This window comes from Hyperoodon ampullatus (assembly GCF_949752795.1).
Source record: "Hyperoodon ampullatus genome assembly, chromosome: 5".
NCBI lineage: Eukaryota > Metazoa > Chordata > Mammalia > Artiodactyla > Ziphiidae > Hyperoodon > Hyperoodon ampullatus.
Window position 1 is genome coordinate 35043733 of NC_136918.1, and position 19782 is coordinate 35063514.

Genomic DNA, 19782 nt, shown 5'->3' on the forward strand with positions numbered 1-19782 from the left:
ACACAGACTATTTAAAATACATTCTTGGGGCTTCCCTGGTGGCGCAGTGGTTAAGAATCCGCCTGCCAATGCAGGGGACACGGGTTTGAGCCCTGGTGCGGGAAGATCCCACATGCCACGGAGCAACTAAGCCCGTGAGCCACAACTACTGAGCCTGTACTCTAGAACCTGCTCGCTACAACTACTGAGTCCATGTGCCACAACTACTGAAGCCCTCACACCTAGATCCCATGCTCCACAAGAGAAGCCACTGCAATGAGCAGCTTATGCACCACAACGAAGAGCAGCCCCCGCTTGCCGCAACTAGAGAAAGCCTGTGAGCAGCAACAAAGACCCAGCGCAGCCAAAAATAATAAATACTAAATGTTAGTTCTTAAAAAAATTTTTTTTAAATAAAATAAAATACATTCTTGACTTGAAGTTTTATGAAACCACATGGGAAATGTGACTCTGTAAGGACCCTTGTTATAAATTCTCAGTGAAGATTTCTCCTGCCACTCCCCAAATGCCAAGGTCCCAGCTTCATGTATGGAAGGGTTCTCCTTTCAGATTCCTCTCCTTAGGAAGGCTGCAAGCTTGTTTCCTGTGCCCTCTGATGCCATCAAAAGAGAAGTTCAAAGCCACCCAGTTCGGGCAGATTCAACCCGGGTGAAAGCTTACTTTAAACCTCGCTAACATCTCATTTCCAATTTCATTTCATTTTTAGCTTCTGAATATTCTTTACTTTCTTGCCAGCCCAATGATACATTTTGAAAGACTTTAAAAAATATTTTATTCAGGATTTTCCTCACGTGGGAGGGTTACTCATGGTTATCTCTCTTGTTTAGTCCTACTGCCAGAAATGAACTGCTGACTCTACTCTTTAATATCTTTCATTTGTTTTCTCTTCTCTACTATTATCTCTAAGGCTTTAAAATCAAGTCCTTAATTCTTCTTACCTGGATTACTACAATAGGCTCCTAACTGATCATCATTCTATCTTTCACCTTGCTGCTGAAGTTATGTTCCAAAATACAAGTGTGATTATCACACACAAATACAAACACACACACACACAGTTTAAATTCTTTAATAGCTCTCTGACACCCACAGTATAAATTCCAAAGTTCTTTTGATCTGGCGAGTCCTCTGTGATCAGACCTCAGCTTATCTCTCTGGCTTTTCCTCTCCTCTTCTCCATCCTATGCAATTCAGTACAGTCACACCACATTACATGCTTGGAAAGCCCTTATTCCCCTTATCTCCCCCTTCGTCTAGTTCATGCATGCTCAAGAATCACCATAAAGTGTTACTTTTTTCAATTCCTGTGCTAAGCATTCTCTACACTACCTCCTCCCCACTCCCACCACTGTGATACTCTTCTATTACATACATGGACATATTAATAAGCAGTAAATACTTGTTTACTTTCTAGTTCCTCCAAAAGAGCAGGAGCTTCTTGAACACAGGGGTTGATTTTTGTCTTGGTATTCCAGCATCTAACGTCATGTTCGCTTGCATGTGATCAATATCTAATAAACTGACTTAAAACTATCTCATAGTACTTCAGCTAACCAGTTAGTACACTGGGGAAAGAAAGGCCAGACTTCAGCCAAAACAACCCTTCTATATCCTTTGAATTTTTTTCCTCTTGGCTGCGCCACACGTTTGTGGGATCTTAGTTCCCCGACCAGGGATTAAATCTGGACCCTGGCAGTGAAAGCGCCGAGTCCTAACCACTGGAGCACCAGGGAATTCCCCTATCCTTTGAACTTTAAACCGCATATATTTATGTTTTAAATTTCATTTACAAAGCAATATGGTTACACTGTGGAAATCACAAATAGCAAATGGGTATTTAGGATAAATGAACTTAAGATGAAATGTCCAGTGAAAGCATCATATACAAATTTTAAATGTGCTATAACTCAAACAACATAAAGTGAAAATCACATGCTCCAAAAATCTGTCAGATGATATTGAGCAGCTACAGCTTTGTCAGAAAGCTGACAAAGACATATCTAAATGCTAGTAAAAAACAAAAAAAGAACAAAATTATTTCATGGAACATGACTGGAAAAAAGCATTAATATACAATACTGTGATTTAATGTTAACTCAATAAGTAACATTATAAAAAAGCATCAGTCATTTCACTTAAATCTCCAGAAATTTACGTATTTATGTTAATCAAAAATCTTTTTTGGGAACTGGACAAATACAGAATTGCCTTTTATTTGGGGTGTGCCTTATATCTGGGTATATATGGTAATTTAAGTTACATAGGACCAGGGATGTTTTTTCTTTAAAAGGGCTTCGTATATTACTCAAAATTGAGAAACTTTCCTCCACTATTCTCTCTTCAACAGCAAACAGCCCATCAGTCAACCAACAAATCCTACAGCTCCCATCTAATTAACAACACCCCTATCCATACTGTTCTATGTCCACTGCTATACTCTTTGTTCATGCCTTCAACATCTCTTACATGAACTATCACATTTCTTTGCTCTTGGTCATGCTCCTTTTGATATACCTTCTACATTGCAAAAGAATGTAAATTTGATTATCTCCCCTGTTTCAACAGTTCTGCACTGCTGACTGGAAAACTTTTCACCTCTCTTGAGCTGCACACAAGATTTGGCCCTTATAAACTGCTCCTATTTTATACCCTTTTGCTTTCATCTCACCTCTGTACCATTCCCTCCAGGTGCAGATGTTTTTGTAACCTAGGCAGATCACTTGGTGGTACTTTACAATGCCATGCCTCTGTATGACATGGAGAGTGACAGCAGTAAAATCACTCCCCTCATTCTTCTTCTCGTTTTTTTTTTTTTTTTTTTTTTTTTTGGCTGCGTTGGGGTTGGGTCCTCATTGCTTCATGCAGGCTTTCTCTAGTTGCGGTGCGTGGGCTTCTCACTGCGGTGGCTTATCTTTCCAGAGCATGGGCTCTAGGGATGTGGGCTTCAGCAGTTGTGGTGCACAGGCTCAGCTGCTCCACGGCATGTGGGATCTTCCCGGACCAGGGCTTGAACCCATGTCCCCTGCACTGGCAGGCGGATTCTTAACCACTGCACCATCAGGGAAGTCCCAGTCCCTTCATTTTTCTTGACAACACACCAAATACCCACCTGTTAAGTTGCGGACCTTCCCCCTCCCTCCTCACCCTAAAGTATATACAAGAACAGATACTACTTTTCCACAGGGCCTTATCTGTATCCTTGTCTCTGCTAGCTCTTCTATCTTACAGACTTTAAAAACTCACTGAGGGCTTCCCTGGTGGCTTAGTGGTTGAGAGTCTGCCTGCCGATGCAGGGGACACGGGTTCGTGCCCCGGTCTGGGAAGATCCCACATGCCGTGGAGCGGCTGGGCCCGTGAGCCACGGCTGCTGAGCCTGCATGTCCAGAGCCTGTGCTCCGCAACAGGAGAGGCCACAACAGTGAGAGGCCCGCGTACCGCAAAAAAAAAAAAAAAAAAAACCTCACTGAACTGGCCAGTTCTCACTTTTCTCAAACCAGTTCTCTCTCCATAAGTCCTCAGTCAAGCTGAACGAAAAGTTCTCAAATTCTATACTATATATAAAATAAGCAATAAGGTCCTACTGCATAGCATAAGGAACTATATTCAATATCTTGTAATAAACTATCATGGAAAAGAATAAGAAAAATAATATATATATGTATGTATAACTGAATCACTTTGCTGTACACCAGAAACTAACACAACATTGTAAAAACTAACTATACTTCAATAAAAATAAAATAATTAAAAAAATAAAAAGTTCTCAAGTTCTAGTATATACAGACTTATATTCTCACCATTAGGAAACACTTTAAAAAAGTGAAATCTCGGACTTCCCTGGTGGTGCAGTGGTTAAGGATCCGCCTGCCAATGCAGGGGACACGGGTCTGAGCCCTGGTCTGGGAAGATCCCACATGCCGCAGAGCAACTAAGCCCAGGCGCCACAACCACTGAGCCTGCACTCTAGAGCCCATGAGCCACAACTACTGAGCCCTGTGCCACAACTACTGAAGCCCATGCGCCTAGAGCCTGTACTCCGCAACAAGAGAAGCCACCACAATGAGAAGCCCGTGCACAGCAACGAAGAGTAGCCCCTGCTTGCCGCAACTAGAGGAGGCCCGCACGCAGCAACAAAGACCCAACACAGCCAAAAAAAAAAAAGTGAAATCTCAAAATAAAAACAAATTCAACTTTTTGAGGGAAAGGAAGAGTTCAAATACCCCAGCAGCCAACTGTGTTAGGTAATTAAATACAAACTCTTGGGGCAAAACCAGCACAAATTTGATGAAAAATTTCCATATCATTACTCATAAAACCTGAGGCTTTGTTTCAGTGCTTTTCTAATATTTTTACATTGTGTCCAGTTATACTGGTTACATTACTATATTTCTTAAATGCTAGTCTAAAAGTTCAGTGTCTATTGTACTCCACCATTTTAATTTATCTACATAGCAGCTCCTGAAAATTAAAACGTTCCTGTATGTAAACTACTCTGGCTGCTTATTCCATCAAGAGATGCATGAACTATTATGTTTGCCCCATAATAAACCCTAAAACTAGCTTCTGAATGACATCTACTGATCTTTTTCTTTTCAGAGAATTAAATGGCTGAGTTTATACCATTTTGGCTCTTGTCTCTCTAGGTGCTCACCACACTGTAATAAAGCACCACAAAAGGCACAAACAACATGCTGGGACTTCCCTGGTGGCGTAGTGGTTAAGACTCCACGTGCTCCCAATGCAGGGGGTCCAGGTTCGATCCCTGGCCAGGGAACAAGATCCCATATGCATGCCACAACTAAGAGTTCACATGCCACAACTAAGGAGCCCGTGTGCTGCAACAAAGGAGCCAGCTAGCCGCAACTAAGGAGTCCATGTGCTGCAACTAAGGAGCTTGATTGCTGCAACTAAGACTTAGTACAACCAAATAAATAAATAAATATTAAAAAAAAAAAAGAACATGCTGATGCGGGATCGAAACTCCCTTCTGCTATAATAGCAACCAATCCCGGCTGTTTCACTCCTTTTGAAATTTGTTCATAAGGAAATTCAACTTAAAACTGACCACTGCTGGGAATTCCCTGGCAGTCCAGTGGTGAGGACTTGGCCCTTTCACTGCAGGGGCCTGGGTTCAATCCCTGGTGGGGGAACTAAGATCCTGCAAGCGGCCCCCCCAAAAAAGAGCTGATGTAGAAACACAGGAAAATGTAATAAAAGTATAGGTGAGTATTCCAGAGATATATTGAACTATAGATTAAAATAGAATTTATTAAAAGGGATTATACTGAGAATGACTTTAAGACAAAAATAAAGCTATAATAAAGGAAATAATAACTGTGATATTTTGGGGGGCAGAAGGTGTCAACACTCGAGGCTCAGAATTGCTCTTTTTAAACATCTTTATTGGAGTATAATTGCTTTACAATGGTGTGTTAGTTTCTGCTGTATAACAAAGTGAGAACTGCCATTCTTATCTATAATCCTCACTTAACCATTTAGGGCTAGAATCTAAACTATAGGCAGCATATCATATATCTGTTGACAATCTGACAGGATAACTTCCATCATTGGAGCTTGTCAGTATAGTGACCTAAGAGCTTTCCATAAAAGGGGTCTCTACTTATGGGATTTTTTTAAAAAGAAGCACATGCTAAATCCTGGCAAGACTGAAGAAGGCAGTATTAGAGAGGGGCCCAAGAAGCAAAGTACACCATTCACTTTCTTAAATAAAGCCAAATTATCTGAGCCATCTGTGCTTGTATAATCAGGCATTCTTAGTTTATCACTTGTTGTATCACTTAGTGTATCTTTTTTTTTTTTTAAAACGTAGATCCTGCCCCCACTCCAATTGGAAGGGTCTGGGTAGGGCCCAAGAACATGCCATTTTTTAAAACATTTATTTATTTATTTGGATGTGCTGGGTCTTAGTTGCAGCAGGAGGGCTCCTTAGTTGTGGCTCACGGGCTCCTTTGTTATGGCTCACCAGCTCCTTAGTTACGGCACATGGGCTCCTTAGTTGTGGCATGCGAACTCTTAGTTGCTGCACGCATGTGGGATCTAGTTCTCTGACCAGGGATCGAACCCGGACCCCTTGCATTGGGAGCATGGAGTCTTAACCACTGCACCACCAGGGAGGTCCCAAGAGTATCGTTTTAGAAACAGAAGATAACTGAAGGATAATTAAAGGTTCCAATGGTTCTTAATGTCAGGAAGTAGTAGAGGCATCTAGAAATGTGAGACACCATTTTTGGTGTTTCATGATTAGGGGATGGGAGCACTACTGGCATTTAGTGGAGAGAAGCCAGGGGTGCCTTAGTAGGTTGGAAAACCTACTAAGAGACCTACTTAGAGGTCTCCCCTCCCCTAAAGACTTCTCACACCTTCATTTCAGACTTCTGGCCTCCAAAACTGAGAGAATAACTGTGTTAAGCAATGCAGTTTGTGGTAATTTGTTACAGCAGCCACAGGAAACTCATACAAGTGCTAAATCTTCTACAGTGAACAGAACAGTCCTACAGAACAAGAAACTGTCCTAGCCAAAATGCCAACACTTCCACTTAGCTAAACAGAGGAACAGAAGGTTAACTGAGAGGGCAAAGGAAAAGTAAGGAGGGCTAAATGATATAGAGGACAGGAACAGTGATAAACAAATTTAAACAAGTTACAAGTTTTACCTATATACTTAGAGGTAATAACCATTTTTGATGAGTCAGCCGTAAAAAATTTGAACTTCTCTCTTATTATATTCAGAATGAAGAAAAAGTCTTTTTTAAAAGGGGGAGGGGGGCCTTTAAAAGAAACTTGCAGATTTAAACTACCTGTAACCCTGTTCATGGGCTTATTTTGAGGTCTCAATATTATAGGTAGCAGCAGGATAGCTTAATCTAACCCAGTGTCTTAGTTTGTTCGGGCTGCTGTAACAAAAATACCATAGACTGGGTGGCTTAAACAATGAACATTTAACTCTCACAGTTCTGGAGGTTGGGAAATCAAAGATCAGGCTCCAGCAGATTTGGTGTGTGGTGCAGGCCCACTTCTTGGTTGATAAGACAGCTGTCTTCTCCATGTGTACTCACATGGTGGAAGGGGCCAGATAGCTCTCTGGGGTCTCCTTTTTAAGTACACTAATCCCATTCATAAGGACTCCACCCTCATGACCTAACCACCTCCCAAAGGCTCCACCTCCTAATAACATCACACTGGGGGCTCAGGATTTCAAAAGACGAATTTTGGGAAGGACACAAAAATTCAGTCCATAACACCCCATAATCCATATCTATGGCAGAAGTCCCACTTTACTGTTTCTCACCACATGCACTTTTTATTTATCCACTACCTTTTCTTCCATCTGCTTTAGCTTGCTAATGGCACCAAAGGCATTAACCCAGCTTGTGGCACCCAATTTATCAGTGGCCATCTCCTTGCTGCCGCCTCTTAGTTCACACTTTCTCCTTTAATGACTTCGTATAGAAAACTGCCCCAAACCTGTAATGCAGTATATGTTTCCACCACAGCTGGAAAGAAGAATCAAGAGACATTTCAAACTTTAGTAGTCCTTTGTACCTATTCTCTACACTATTTTCAATGCCGAAAGAACAGTCTCTTCACTATTATCAAGGAACCTAAGTATGGTAGTCACAGAGATTTTTTTTAAAAAGAAAAAAAATCCCTCTACAGACCCTTTCTTGCCCCACAGGGATAGAGTACAGAAATGACAAGGACACAAAGAACTTTTTGGTTCTACACTTCCCCTAGAAATGATAATAAAGCCAGCCAGACTATCCACCAAGGAAATGAGAGTCAGTGACAGTTGCAAGAAGTAAGATGAAAGTTCAACCTCCTCACTGGTCTCCCATCCTGGAGTTTTTAAGCATTGAGGAATAGAAAATATTTTTTAAAAAATTTATATACAAGCACTATGGAGAACACTATGGAAGTTCCTTAAAAAACTAAAAATAGAACTACCATATGATCCAGCAATCCCACTCCTGGGCATATATCCGGATAAAACCATAATTTGAAAGGATACATGTACCCCACGGTTCACTGCAGCACTACTGACAATAGCCAAGACAGGGAAGCAACCTAAATGTCCATCAACAGAGGAACGGATAAAGATGTGGTATATATACACAATGGAATATTACTCAGCCATAAAAAAGGATGAAATAATGCCGTTTGCAGCAACATGGATGGACCTAGAGATTATCACACCAAGTGAAGTCAGACAGAGAAAGACAAAATGCAAAATGGTGTATGTATCAATAGTAACTTAGGAAAATAGTATGACAATTTCTTAAAGTCACACATCTATCATATGATCCCACTCCTATTTATCCAAAGGAAATGAAAACGTATATTCACACACTTGTACACTAATGTTTTTGGCAGCTTTATTTATAATCTCCCAAACAAGAAACAACACAATTATCCATTCATTTAATGAATGGATAAACAAATTGTAGTATATCCATACAATGGTATATTATTCACCAATAAAAAGGAACTACTCATACCACAACATCATAAATGAATCTCAAACGCAGTATGCTAAATAAAAGAAGCCAGACTCAAAAGAAGCCCAACTACATACTGTGATTCCATTTATATGACATTCTGGAAAAGAACAGACAAAAAGATTAGGCTACAGGTGAGAGGAGGGATTGACTACAAAGGGGCAGGGGGAAGTTTTTGAGGATAGAACTGTTCTGCATCTTGGGGACTTCTCTGGTGGTGCAGTGGTTAAGAATCTGCCTGCCAATACAGGGGATATGTGTTCCATCCCTGGTCCAGGAAGATCCCACATGCTGCGGCGCAACTAAGCACGTGTGCCCTAACTACTGAGCCTGAGCTCTAGAGCCTGCGAGCCACAACTGCTGAGCCCATGTGCCGCAACTACTGAAGCCTGCACGCCTAGAGCCCGAGCTCCGCAACAAGAGAAGCCACCGCAATGAGAAGCCCACGCACCACAACGAAGAGTAGCCACCACTCGCCACAACTAGAGAAAGCCTGCACACAGCAAGACCCAATGCAGCCAAAAATAAATAAATAAATAAATTTATTTTTTTTAAAAACCGTTCTGCATCTTTATTGTGGTTTTACGACTGCATGCACTTATGAAAACTTTAACTCTACACTAAAAAAGTTAAATTTTACTGTATGCAAATTATACCCTTTATTTTAACAGAATTTGGGTTTATATTTTGTATGTGTTCTTTTTATTTCATTTTTTTAAACAATTAATTTTTATTGCATTTTTACTAAAGCATTAGTCTATGGGGAATTCCCTCCTTTCACTGCTGAGGACCTGGGTTCGATCCCTAGTCAGGGAACTAAGATCCCACAAGCCACATGTGGCGTAGCCAAAAAAAAAAAAAAAAGAGAGAAAAATTAAAGTATTGGTTTATGAAGTTTTTTTTTAAAGGGGGGAGGGCGGTCCTTTCCTACAAATACATTTGAGAAGCACTGACCTAGACATATAACCCTAAATCACTTTACTTCTCTGGGCCTTCAATTTCTCATTTTAACTCAGAAATGGGTCAATATGGTTTCTAAGATGTCTTCCAACCCCAACCAAGAAAAATCTGTGAATATTCAATGATTTCTGGTTTCCTAAAGTGCCTACATAACATCTGACATATTACCCTACTCCTAATGTTTGAAGTACCATCACATTCTCCTGGTTTTCCTCCTACATCTTTGGTTTCTTCCGATCCTTCTCTGTACTTTCTTCTTTACCGTCTGTTAGATGTTAGTGTTCCTTCAGCTTTGTGTCCTGGAACAAAGGACACATCCACTTTTATAGCTTCAACTGCCATCAATATGACTCATCAGATGTCACTCTTCTTTCTAGACCCAAATATTCATTTCCCTACTGAACTTCCCTTCCATTTGGAAGTCTCACAGGCAGCAACTTACCTAAGCAGAACTAATCAGCCCCCAAACCTCTGCTACTATTCCATACCTTCACAAATTGTACTATTATAAACTTAGATGTCCAAAACAGAATCCTAAGCTTCATTCTGACTCCTCTGAATTCTTCCCTTACCTTTCAGAGTCCACTTCTCTGCCACTAACTTATTTCAGGACACCAGCATCTTCAATTATTGCAACAGTCTTCTATTGATGTCTATGCCTACCTCTTCTCACCTATGGCCAAGTAGCTCTTTCTGAAAAAACCAAATATGATTGTGTCACTCCCCTAATTAAAACTTTTCACTGACTCCCCACTACATTCAGAATAAAGCCAAGATTTCTTAACATGAGTTACAAGGCCCTTCCTAATCTGGTACCCTCTTATCTCTTCAGCCCCATTTATTGCATCTCACACAAGCTATGCTCTCTTCATTTGGAATTATCATCAATTCCCTCAACCTACTGTCTCTCCTTTCTTGTCTCCATATGTATGCCTGTCCCTCTTTCCTCCAGGTCTCTGCACATGTTTCTCCTGCCAGAAACAGCTCTCCTCCAGGTTTTGGCTAAGAAATTATTTCTTCTGGGAAGCCTTTCTTGACCTCCCTCATTTGTGCTGCCGTAACAGCTCCTTACCATTATCCCAATGTATTACAATACCCATTTATGTGTCTGTATTCCCATTAACCTTTAAGCTTTTTGAGGACAGACACCGTGTCTTGCTCATGGTAGTATCCCCAAGATCTGAACCATGCCTGGCACATAGTAGTCTATTAATAAATACTGAGTTTACTAGTAAGAGTCTACTCGCAACTCAAAAAAATTTATTCCCTCCCTAATTTCTGCTCAAACTTCATTAACACCTTTTGAAATAGTTCTTAAAATTCCAGAAGAGTTTTCTTTTAATATCTAGAACACTTGCAACTACCTTTCTTGACACACAGAACTTAAATACACTTTAATACTAACCCAAGAAAAATGTATTGTAGAAAGAATATGAATGGAAGTTGACCACAAATCCGAATACTACAAACACTAAGAGTTTCTAATTTAACAAATATGCATTCATTCAACAATTTTCAAAAAGATTAAACTAAAGGGGTTCTATAATTTCATTAAGTCCGTGAATGCCTACTATACACAAAGCTTTATGGAATGCTACACTAGCAACCACTTGTACTCTTCTCAGCCTCACTTTCTATTCCCTCACTTTTTGGCCTTACCTTCTGATGGTGTATTTATTTCTACCTATTTTATAGCATCTATATATCCCTCATCTCATGAATTATTCTTTTTTTTTTTTTTTTTTTTTGTGGTATGTGGGCCTCTCACTGTTGTGGCCTTTCCCGTTGCGGAGCACAGGCTCCGGACGCGCAGGCTCAGCGGCCATGGCTCACGGGCCCAGCCGCTCCGCGGCACGTGGGATCCTCCCAGACCGGGGCACGAACCCGCGTCCCCTGCATCGGCAGGCAGACTCTCAACCTCTGCGCCACCAGGGAAGCCCTCTCATGAATTATTCTGATTACATCTATGCATTTTGTATATGTGTGGCTGGATGTCAGTCCAAGTTGGTGTTAATGGAATACTGCCGTGGTTCAAAACATTTTTAAAAACTGTTCTCTTGAACCTCAGCATTGTGCACGATAAGAGAATGTGTCAGTATTTCAGGGTTCTACATTTTATCTGTAAAATGTGACTTTTTTTTTTTAATCACAACAAAAGTAAAATGTTGCTTTGTTAAAAAAAAAACAAAAACAAAAATAAAAACAAAAAAACTGTTCTCTTGGAATTACCTTCAGATCCAGTGGCACATTCTTTCCTCAGGTTTTGAGAACTGATATAACTTCTGAAAGTAGTCAGTAGTCTAAGCCATGTATGAGAGTATCAAGGGAGATCAAACTGAGTAATACTGTAAAATGTGATAGACTATGAAATAACAGGACTGGTTTTCTATGTAGCTTGAAATAATGCTAATGGCATCAATGGTAAAGGTACATAGCTTCTCAGTGTGACCACTTCAAAGACCATCACTTCCCTTGGCTATCTGCTTATCAAAGGGTTTAATCATAGGAAAAATGTTTATGATGTAACGTTAATTGAAAATTTCAGATTCTAAATTATGTACATTATGATCCATAATGTAAAAATAATTTAAAAAATAAAAATAAGGGGCTTCCCTGGTGGCGCAGTTGTTGAGAGTCTGCCTGCCGATGCAGGGGACACGGTTCGTGGCCCGGTCCGGGAGGATCCCACATGCCGCGGAGCAGCTGGGCCCGTGAGCCATGGCCGCTAAGCCTGCGCGTCCGGAGCCTGTGCTCCGCAACGGGAGAGGCCACAGCAGTGAGAGGCCCGCGTACAGCAAAATAAATAAATAAATAAATAAATAATAAAAATAAGTATGTAAACAAGAACTGGAAGATAATATGTGAAATAAATAATATTGCTAATGTGAGAATGAATTAGTGTTTCTTTTTTCAAAATTATTTCATGTTGTGATATCTTTGTAATGTTTTTTAAAAGTCAGAATCATTACTTCATACTCACATATCATAGAGAGAGAGTGTGAGAGAGATCTGTTCTATTTAGTGAGAAATAAAAGTTAAGATTCTTTCAATTTTCTCTTCTACTTCTAAATGCCACAGAAAAGGTAAGACTCACATTTTTGAAGATGCATTGCTTTTACCACAATGTTGGGCTTCCAAGTAAGTAAAATCTTTTTGAAATGAGAGCATAAACTCTTAAGGTCAGTTTCATTCATCTAGCAATAAATAAATTTCAAATACCTTTTTGTCATAAATATTACAATTTAAAATATTAGTGGGGACTTCCCTGGTGGTCCAGTGGTTAAGACTCTGCGCTTCCATTGCAGGGGGCACGGGTTCCATCCCTGGTCAGGGAATTAAGATACCATATGCCGCGCGGCCAAAAAAAAAAAAAAAAAAAAATATATATATATATATATATATATATATATATATATATATATACACACACACACACACACACACACACATATATATATATATACACACATACACAAATTTTTTTAGGATATATGAAAGGGAGTAAAGGGGTCAATCATGTGTTTCTAATATTTAATTACTATCTTGTAAAAAAATATTATTATAAATCCGTAATACATTAAGAACAGTCTAAGGTGTTTTCGCTTTTACAGACCTCCAGATCCCACTGTCTACTGAGAGTCTCCAACTTGATTCAGGAATAGAAGGGCCTGTGACCAGGAAACAAGCCATGAAGACTAGCACACAGAAACAGAATTAAAGCAATTAAGTGAGTCACTTCATCTCACTACATTTTGGGTTTTGTCTACACATACCAAAAATGTTGCATTAGAAGAAATAGTGTGAGACTAAAACAATCCGAGTTCCTAAAGTGGTAGTTAGCATAAAAAACTGGAATGAAATAGGTGGCATCTTAAACCACCTCTAGAAAAATCTAAAGAAAAGATAATGATAATCACTTCTATATGTAATTCACTACAAAGATTTTTCTATATAAACATAATACAGCAGTATTAACTTATATACACAATAATTTTCTGATTTTCCCAATAATGATCTGCTTAGACACTGGGAAATGCATTACATCTCTAATATAATAGTCCAATCACAATTTTTAAATATTAAGAAAAGTTATCATTCCATTTCTCATCCCAATTTTGTTACAAATTTTACTTTATCAACTTTGACTGGATGTTTCATGCCCACAAGCTAGACAATGCATCAAACATATAGTTATCGCTGCATAAAAAATAAAACTACCTTTAACTATAAAACGACAACTCGCAAACAACCGGTAGTGGTTAAAATATAAAATTTCACTTAACTATATCTTGCACGTCAAACTCTGGATACATTGAAAATGGAAATGTTCTCTGCATCTAACAAACTACCAAATAAAGTATAGATCTGCTAACATTCTGACCTCCTTACAAAATGACAAACTAGAACGGCAAAATTACACTCAGGCACATGTAGTACTCTTCTCTCAAATCACTCCACAGAGAACTTCATCATTTGCTCCGCCCTCTAATAACTCATGCAAAAAAAGTTCAGCACCATCACAGAGAACAAGACAGAGAGAATTCATAGAACGGCTTAGGGCCTTTCCTCCAGGCAGTAAGAGGATCTGCGTGTGCCCTTCGCAGGGGTCCAAAGGAAAAGAAAAACCGAGGGCTTGGGGGATACTGACATCCAGAAACTGATTTGTCTCAAAGAAGTTTCTGCCGTCATTCCTATTTTATCAGCAGGAGGCCCTGGCGCCATCGTCTCAGTCTTTATTATTTTTTAATGGGGAGGTGGGAAACGCCACCGAGGATTCCTCCAGGCCTTTCCTATTAAGGTCTGGGGGGGTTCCCCCTCATTCTTCTCTTAAAACCTCAGTCTGGAGGGTACTCCTCAGCAACCCCCCCTTTCTGGCGGCCTATCCCCCGAGATCGGTAAAGGCGCTGCCGAACCCACCAGCCTCGCCGTTAAGGCGGGAGGGCCCGAACACGCCAGGGCCACAGCGATGGCTCCGAGGGGCCCAGAAAGGGGAAGGGCAGGCCAGGGACGGGGGGGAGAATGACCTGGCCAAGGAAAAAAGGAATAAGGAGGTGAGGGGATGCGCTGCACCCCAAGGCTGCACAGAGAAGAGGCGATGATGATGAAGGAGGAGGGCGGTGGCCCGGGTGCGGCCCCCCACCTCTCCCGCCCCCAGGTCCCCGGGCCGGCGGGGGAGGATGAGCTCGGCCCATTCCCCGGGTCTGGGCTGAAAGGGGGTGGGGAGGTTTCCCTCCACACTGCGAGAAGACCAAGAACGAGGGTATGGGGTGCGCGGGGGTGAGGGGGTGTCTCCCGCCTGAACCCGGAGACCCGACGCCGTCGTCGCCTCTTCCTCAGGAGGGAGGACGAGAGCTGTGGGTAAAGCCCGAGGGAGGAATGCATGAAGGTAAAGGGAAGCCCAGGGCAGACCGGCCGCCCGCTCCAGACCCCACTCTCCACCTTCCGGTAACCGCGTCTCTTACCGGTGATGGCGGTGAACTGCTGAATTAACCCCTTCAGCGCCGAGGACGCCGCGGAGCCCCCGTGGGCAGCCATCTTACCGCCGCCGCCGCTGCCGCCGAACAACAACACAGACACACACGGAACGCCCTCCCCCACCTCGCCGCACGGTTTGCGCAGGCTCATTGACCGCCCCAAGCTCCGCCCCGCCCGCCCCGGCCCCCCGTGGCGGCCTGCGCAGGCGCACTTCCAGATCGGTCCGGGAGAGCTTTCTGCTCTCTGGGTTGGCTGCTCGGTTGCTGTCCGCCACTGCATCCTTCATTGCAACCTCTGGTGCCTTCCTCTCCAAGCTCCAAGGCCAGTCTCAGAGACGCGATATTGCTTCCTAAGTTTCCGAAGGGCTTGGTAGGTAGTAGGCTATTTGCGTTTCAGCTTCACAAGCTTTATTAACAGACCCAACTGCCGATGACAGTATATTTTTTGTTTTTGCAACTCCAGAGCCCTCTGCTAGGTTTCCTGCGACTCCTATCAAAATACAAATCCTACATCGTTGCACTAAAGCGACTTTCGCACCTGCTCCCCAGCCTCTAAACTAATTGATTAGTGCGGCAGCCCATGCAACAGAAGTAAAATACCAGAACCCGTGGTCCAGTCCACTTTCCTTCAATAAATTTGCAACACATCTCCCCTCAAGGTCTCAGTTTCCTCACCTATAAAATGAGAAGGTGTCATTTATGTAAGAAAAAAAATGTGTATATGTATATACAGTATAGGAAAGAAATGTATAGAAAGGTCACTGGAAAGGTGTCCTCAAAACGATAATGGTTACCTCTAAGAGAGGGAAGCGATGGAGGGCATGGTGAAAGCGGACCTTGAGGGGTTTTTTATCCTTTATTTTTAAACAGAGGTAATATTAGTATGTTAACTATATGATTTAAAGTACTTTAAAAAACAATTACAGGAGCACACTCAAATCTGGTGGTCCTCCCACCTTGAACATAAAGAGACTCAGTTTAGGTTCTAGCCTCCCACCTCCCACCCACATATTTTGCATCTACACAGAAAAATGGCCCAATAAAAGATGAGATGAGTCATCTGGAGAGTTGACCCATTCTAAGAGTCTGTAAATGCGCTATTGGGATGAATTAAAAAATAACCAAGTTAAATCAAAGTAACCATAGAGTTATACGATTGATGTATAAGAAAGCAGACTCCTAACCAACAGTATTGTCAGTTAAATGACAACCTCCTAGGTTGCTGCAGTTTTCTAGGTGGGTTGAGGAAGCCCAGGAACCAGTTGTAGATTTGGGAAGCTGTTTGGTTCACATTGACACAAAGGTGCAAAAATGGAGGTGAAAACCAGGGCAAGAAACAGTGTGACCTCTTCCTTCCTAAAGGCCTTAAGCCTAAAGTCTGTGTCACTATAGCCAACCATGCAAAATGGGGTTCCAAATAAAATAGTCTCTCTACAAAAACTAGATGCAGTTATTTCTGTACCTCCATTAAATGGAGAGACTAACAATGAGATCTGTAGGTTTATTTCCAAGTTCTTAGGGTTCAGATATAGTGATGTCATTTTTAGATTAATCTTTTGAAAAACTGGTAAAGATCGTGGTATCCACAACTCTAGAAAAGATTTTGTAGAAATTAAAATGTAGGCTAAAAGAAAAGGAGGCAGGAAACTAATAACAAAACCTTGAAAATCAGTTTTGGATTGTTAAAGAATATGAAAGAGGGACTTCCCTGGTGGTGCAGTGGTTAAGAATACACCTGCCGGTGCAGGGGACATGGGTTCCAGCCCTGGTCCAGGAGGATCCCACGTGCTGCAGAGCAACTGGGCCCCCGAGCCACAACTACTGAGCCTGCATGCCACAGCTGCTGGAGCCTTCGCGCCTAGAGCCTGCGCTCCGGAACAAAAGAAGCCACCGCAATGAGAAGCCCGTGCACCGCAACGAAGAGTAGCCCCCTCCCTCCACAACTAGAGAAAGCCCGTGGGCAGCAACGAAGACCCAACACAGCCAAAAATAAATAAATAAATTTATAAAAAAAGAAAAGAATTTGAAAGACCTTTAGAATCACAAGAAAATATATTTATATATATATCCCCCAAATCATAGAAAATATGTTCTTTAAAAAACATGGATTATCCTCAGAAAATTGAACTGCAAAAGCATTATACATCGAATGACAGAAAATTAAAGTTTTAGATGACAAAGAGCAAATACCCAAAGCTAAACATCAGTTACTATTTGAATTCTTTCACCAAATTACACTAGGATTTTGTTTTTATTTTTAGGTATGGTTTTAAGAGTTCCTGTCGCAAATCAATTTGTAACATGTTACTGTAATTGAAGGGAATGACAGTAAATGAGCTAGAGGGGATATTCAAGATAATCTGATTCAACACTTCTATTTTATCACTACTCTCCTGAGGGAGAGTTTGAAAGAGTTGCTCAAGGTCACACAATGGTGGGGTAGAGACTGGAATCCAAATCCCTTGAATCCTAAATGTACTATACTTTGATTGTAAACTAAAATGACAATATTTCTTTTATTTAAAAACCAGATAATTAGATTATGTAGCTTAAAAAATCCAACTATATGCTGTTGATACAAGATATACCTAAAACATAAGGATAAAGAAAAATTAAGGGAAAAGTAAAAAAGACATGCAGAAGTACTATTAAGGAAACGAAAGGTGGAGTAGCTATATTCATTTCAGGCAAAATAGGCTTTAAAGCAAAATGTATCATTAGAGATAAGGGGGGGGGGGGTGTCACTATATAATGACAAAAAGAACAAATCACCAGGAAGATAAAACAATTCTAAATCTGTATGCATCTAGTAACATGATCTCAAGTGTGTATAAAGAAAAATTAATTTTTAAAGAAGAAATGACAAACATACAATTATACAACCCCCATCTCTCAGGCAAAAGTAGTAAAGATACAGAAAATACTTATTCTATTCAAGCACCTGTGGAACAAAATAAAAATTGACCACAAAGCAATTCTCAACAAATGCTAAAGAATCATGATGATAAAGAACATGTTCTCTAAATATTGATCAGTTAAAAATTAGAAGTTAGTTTTAAAAGAATAAATTTTTTTCTTTGCGGTACGCAGGCGTCTCACTGTTGTGGTCTCTCCCGTTGCGGAGCACGGGATCCGGACGCGCAGGCTCAGCGGCCATGGCTCACAGGCCCAGCCACTCCGCGGCATGTGGGATCCTCCGGGACCGGGGCACGAACCCACGTCCCCTGCATCGTCAGGCAGACTCTCAACCACTGCACCACCAGGGAAGCCCAAGGATAACTTATAAGAAACTCACATACTTGGAAATTAAAAACAAACTTCTAAATAAGTCATGGACCAAAGACAAAATAAATGTGGTGTATCATTCAAGGTTCCAACAGATAACAGATGGTCACTCAATTTTTAAAAAACAAATTTTAAAGATGTGGGCAGGATATATGGAAATCAAAGGACAATGGAGGATCTGGGACTAGAAACAGTGGAACAGTCACAACCTCTAGGTCCAAAGGGACAGGAGATAGAGGAGTTACTGGAATACCAAAAGAGAATCTTATTTGCAGAACAGGCCATCTTTTAAGAAGCAGTGACCGTCTGTCAAGGGATGTAACCAGCAATCTCACAGAGAAGAGACCAGGAAAATAAATACCCTGACCTCGTTTTCCTTCTCCTCTACCATCTCTTGCCAGGAATTCCCACTAGCAGAACCCAGCTGGAAGACAGAAGACACAGCAGCCTGTGGGGCAGAGAGCAGGGTGGAGAGGGGAGGAAGTGAGTGGGTCTGGAGGGGCAAAGGGAAGTTGATAGAAACAAATGGAAAGTGAGAAATATTTAAAACTGAATTGTCATGGAAATACATATCAGAATTTGTGGAATGCAGTTTTAACAGTGCCTAAAGTAAAAGTTTATAACCTTAGCTGGTTATATTAGAGAAGGCTAGAAAATGAACAGCTCAGTAACTAATCAAGAAGTTAATAAAGAAACAGCAGAGTTAACCTAGGGAAATTTGAAGGGGAAAATGCAGAAATAAATAAAATAGAAAACAAAATACAAAAGCTGGTTCTCTGAAATAACAAGTAAAATTTAAATCCTTTTACAAATTAGATTAAGAAAAAAAGGAACATAGCAGATACAGCAGTGATTTTTAAACTAAGAGAATATTATGAACATTATGCCAATAAATTATGAAACAGATAAATGGCAGTTTCCTGGAAAAATAAAATTTACCAAAATTGACTCAACTATGAGTAGACTTATGACAATTAACAAAATTGACTTCACCACACAAATAAACAACCAGGCCCAGATGACTTTACAGGTGACTTCTACCAAGAAAAAAGAAAAAAGAAGAAGAAAAGAAACAGATGATCCCAAACGTATGCAAATTATTCCAGAAAAAGAAACAAAAGTGACAAATAGCTCTTTCTGAAAACAAAGCAGTAAATGAAAGCTCATCCTCACTTATGGTTAACTGAGATAAAAATGTTATACTGAACCAAAATTTAGAAAGCCAATAACACAGACACATAGGTACGTGCATGTACACATTTATTTTTTAATCGGATTTATTCAGGAATGCAGGTATAATTTTACAGTAAAAAGATTTTTCAATGCAATCACGATAGTAGAATAAATATGAGAAACCATTTGATCCATGTGATCAGATACAGAAAAACATTGGTATAAATCAATATCCTTTCACAAAACAAAACTAAAAAAAAATCCTTAATGCTCTAGGTAGAGAAAAAAAACTTGCTTAACCTAATAAAGTATATTTACTAAAAACACAGAGTAAACAGCTTTATAGTTAATAATAAAACATTTAAAGTCAAAAA

General features: G+C 40.6%; 1 protein-coding gene across 2 annotated transcripts in view; it reads right to left on the minus strand.

Moving 5' to 3' along the window:
* Positions 1–15026, minus strand: part of UBXN7 (UBX domain protein 7) — a gene marked incomplete at both ends in the record, with an annotated part of 60865 nt that extends 45839 nt beyond the window's left edge. Inside the window, one exon of one of the 2 annotated variants that reach the window (XM_079704642.1) lies at positions 14939–15026. In XM_079704642.1, the coding sequence (XP_079560768.1) occupies positions 14939–15011 (73 nt within the window). The remainder of the gene's footprint in view (positions 1–14938) is intronic. The other variant, XM_079704641.1, reaches the window with a different exon arrangement.
* Positions 15027–19782: the final 4756 nt, after the last annotated feature.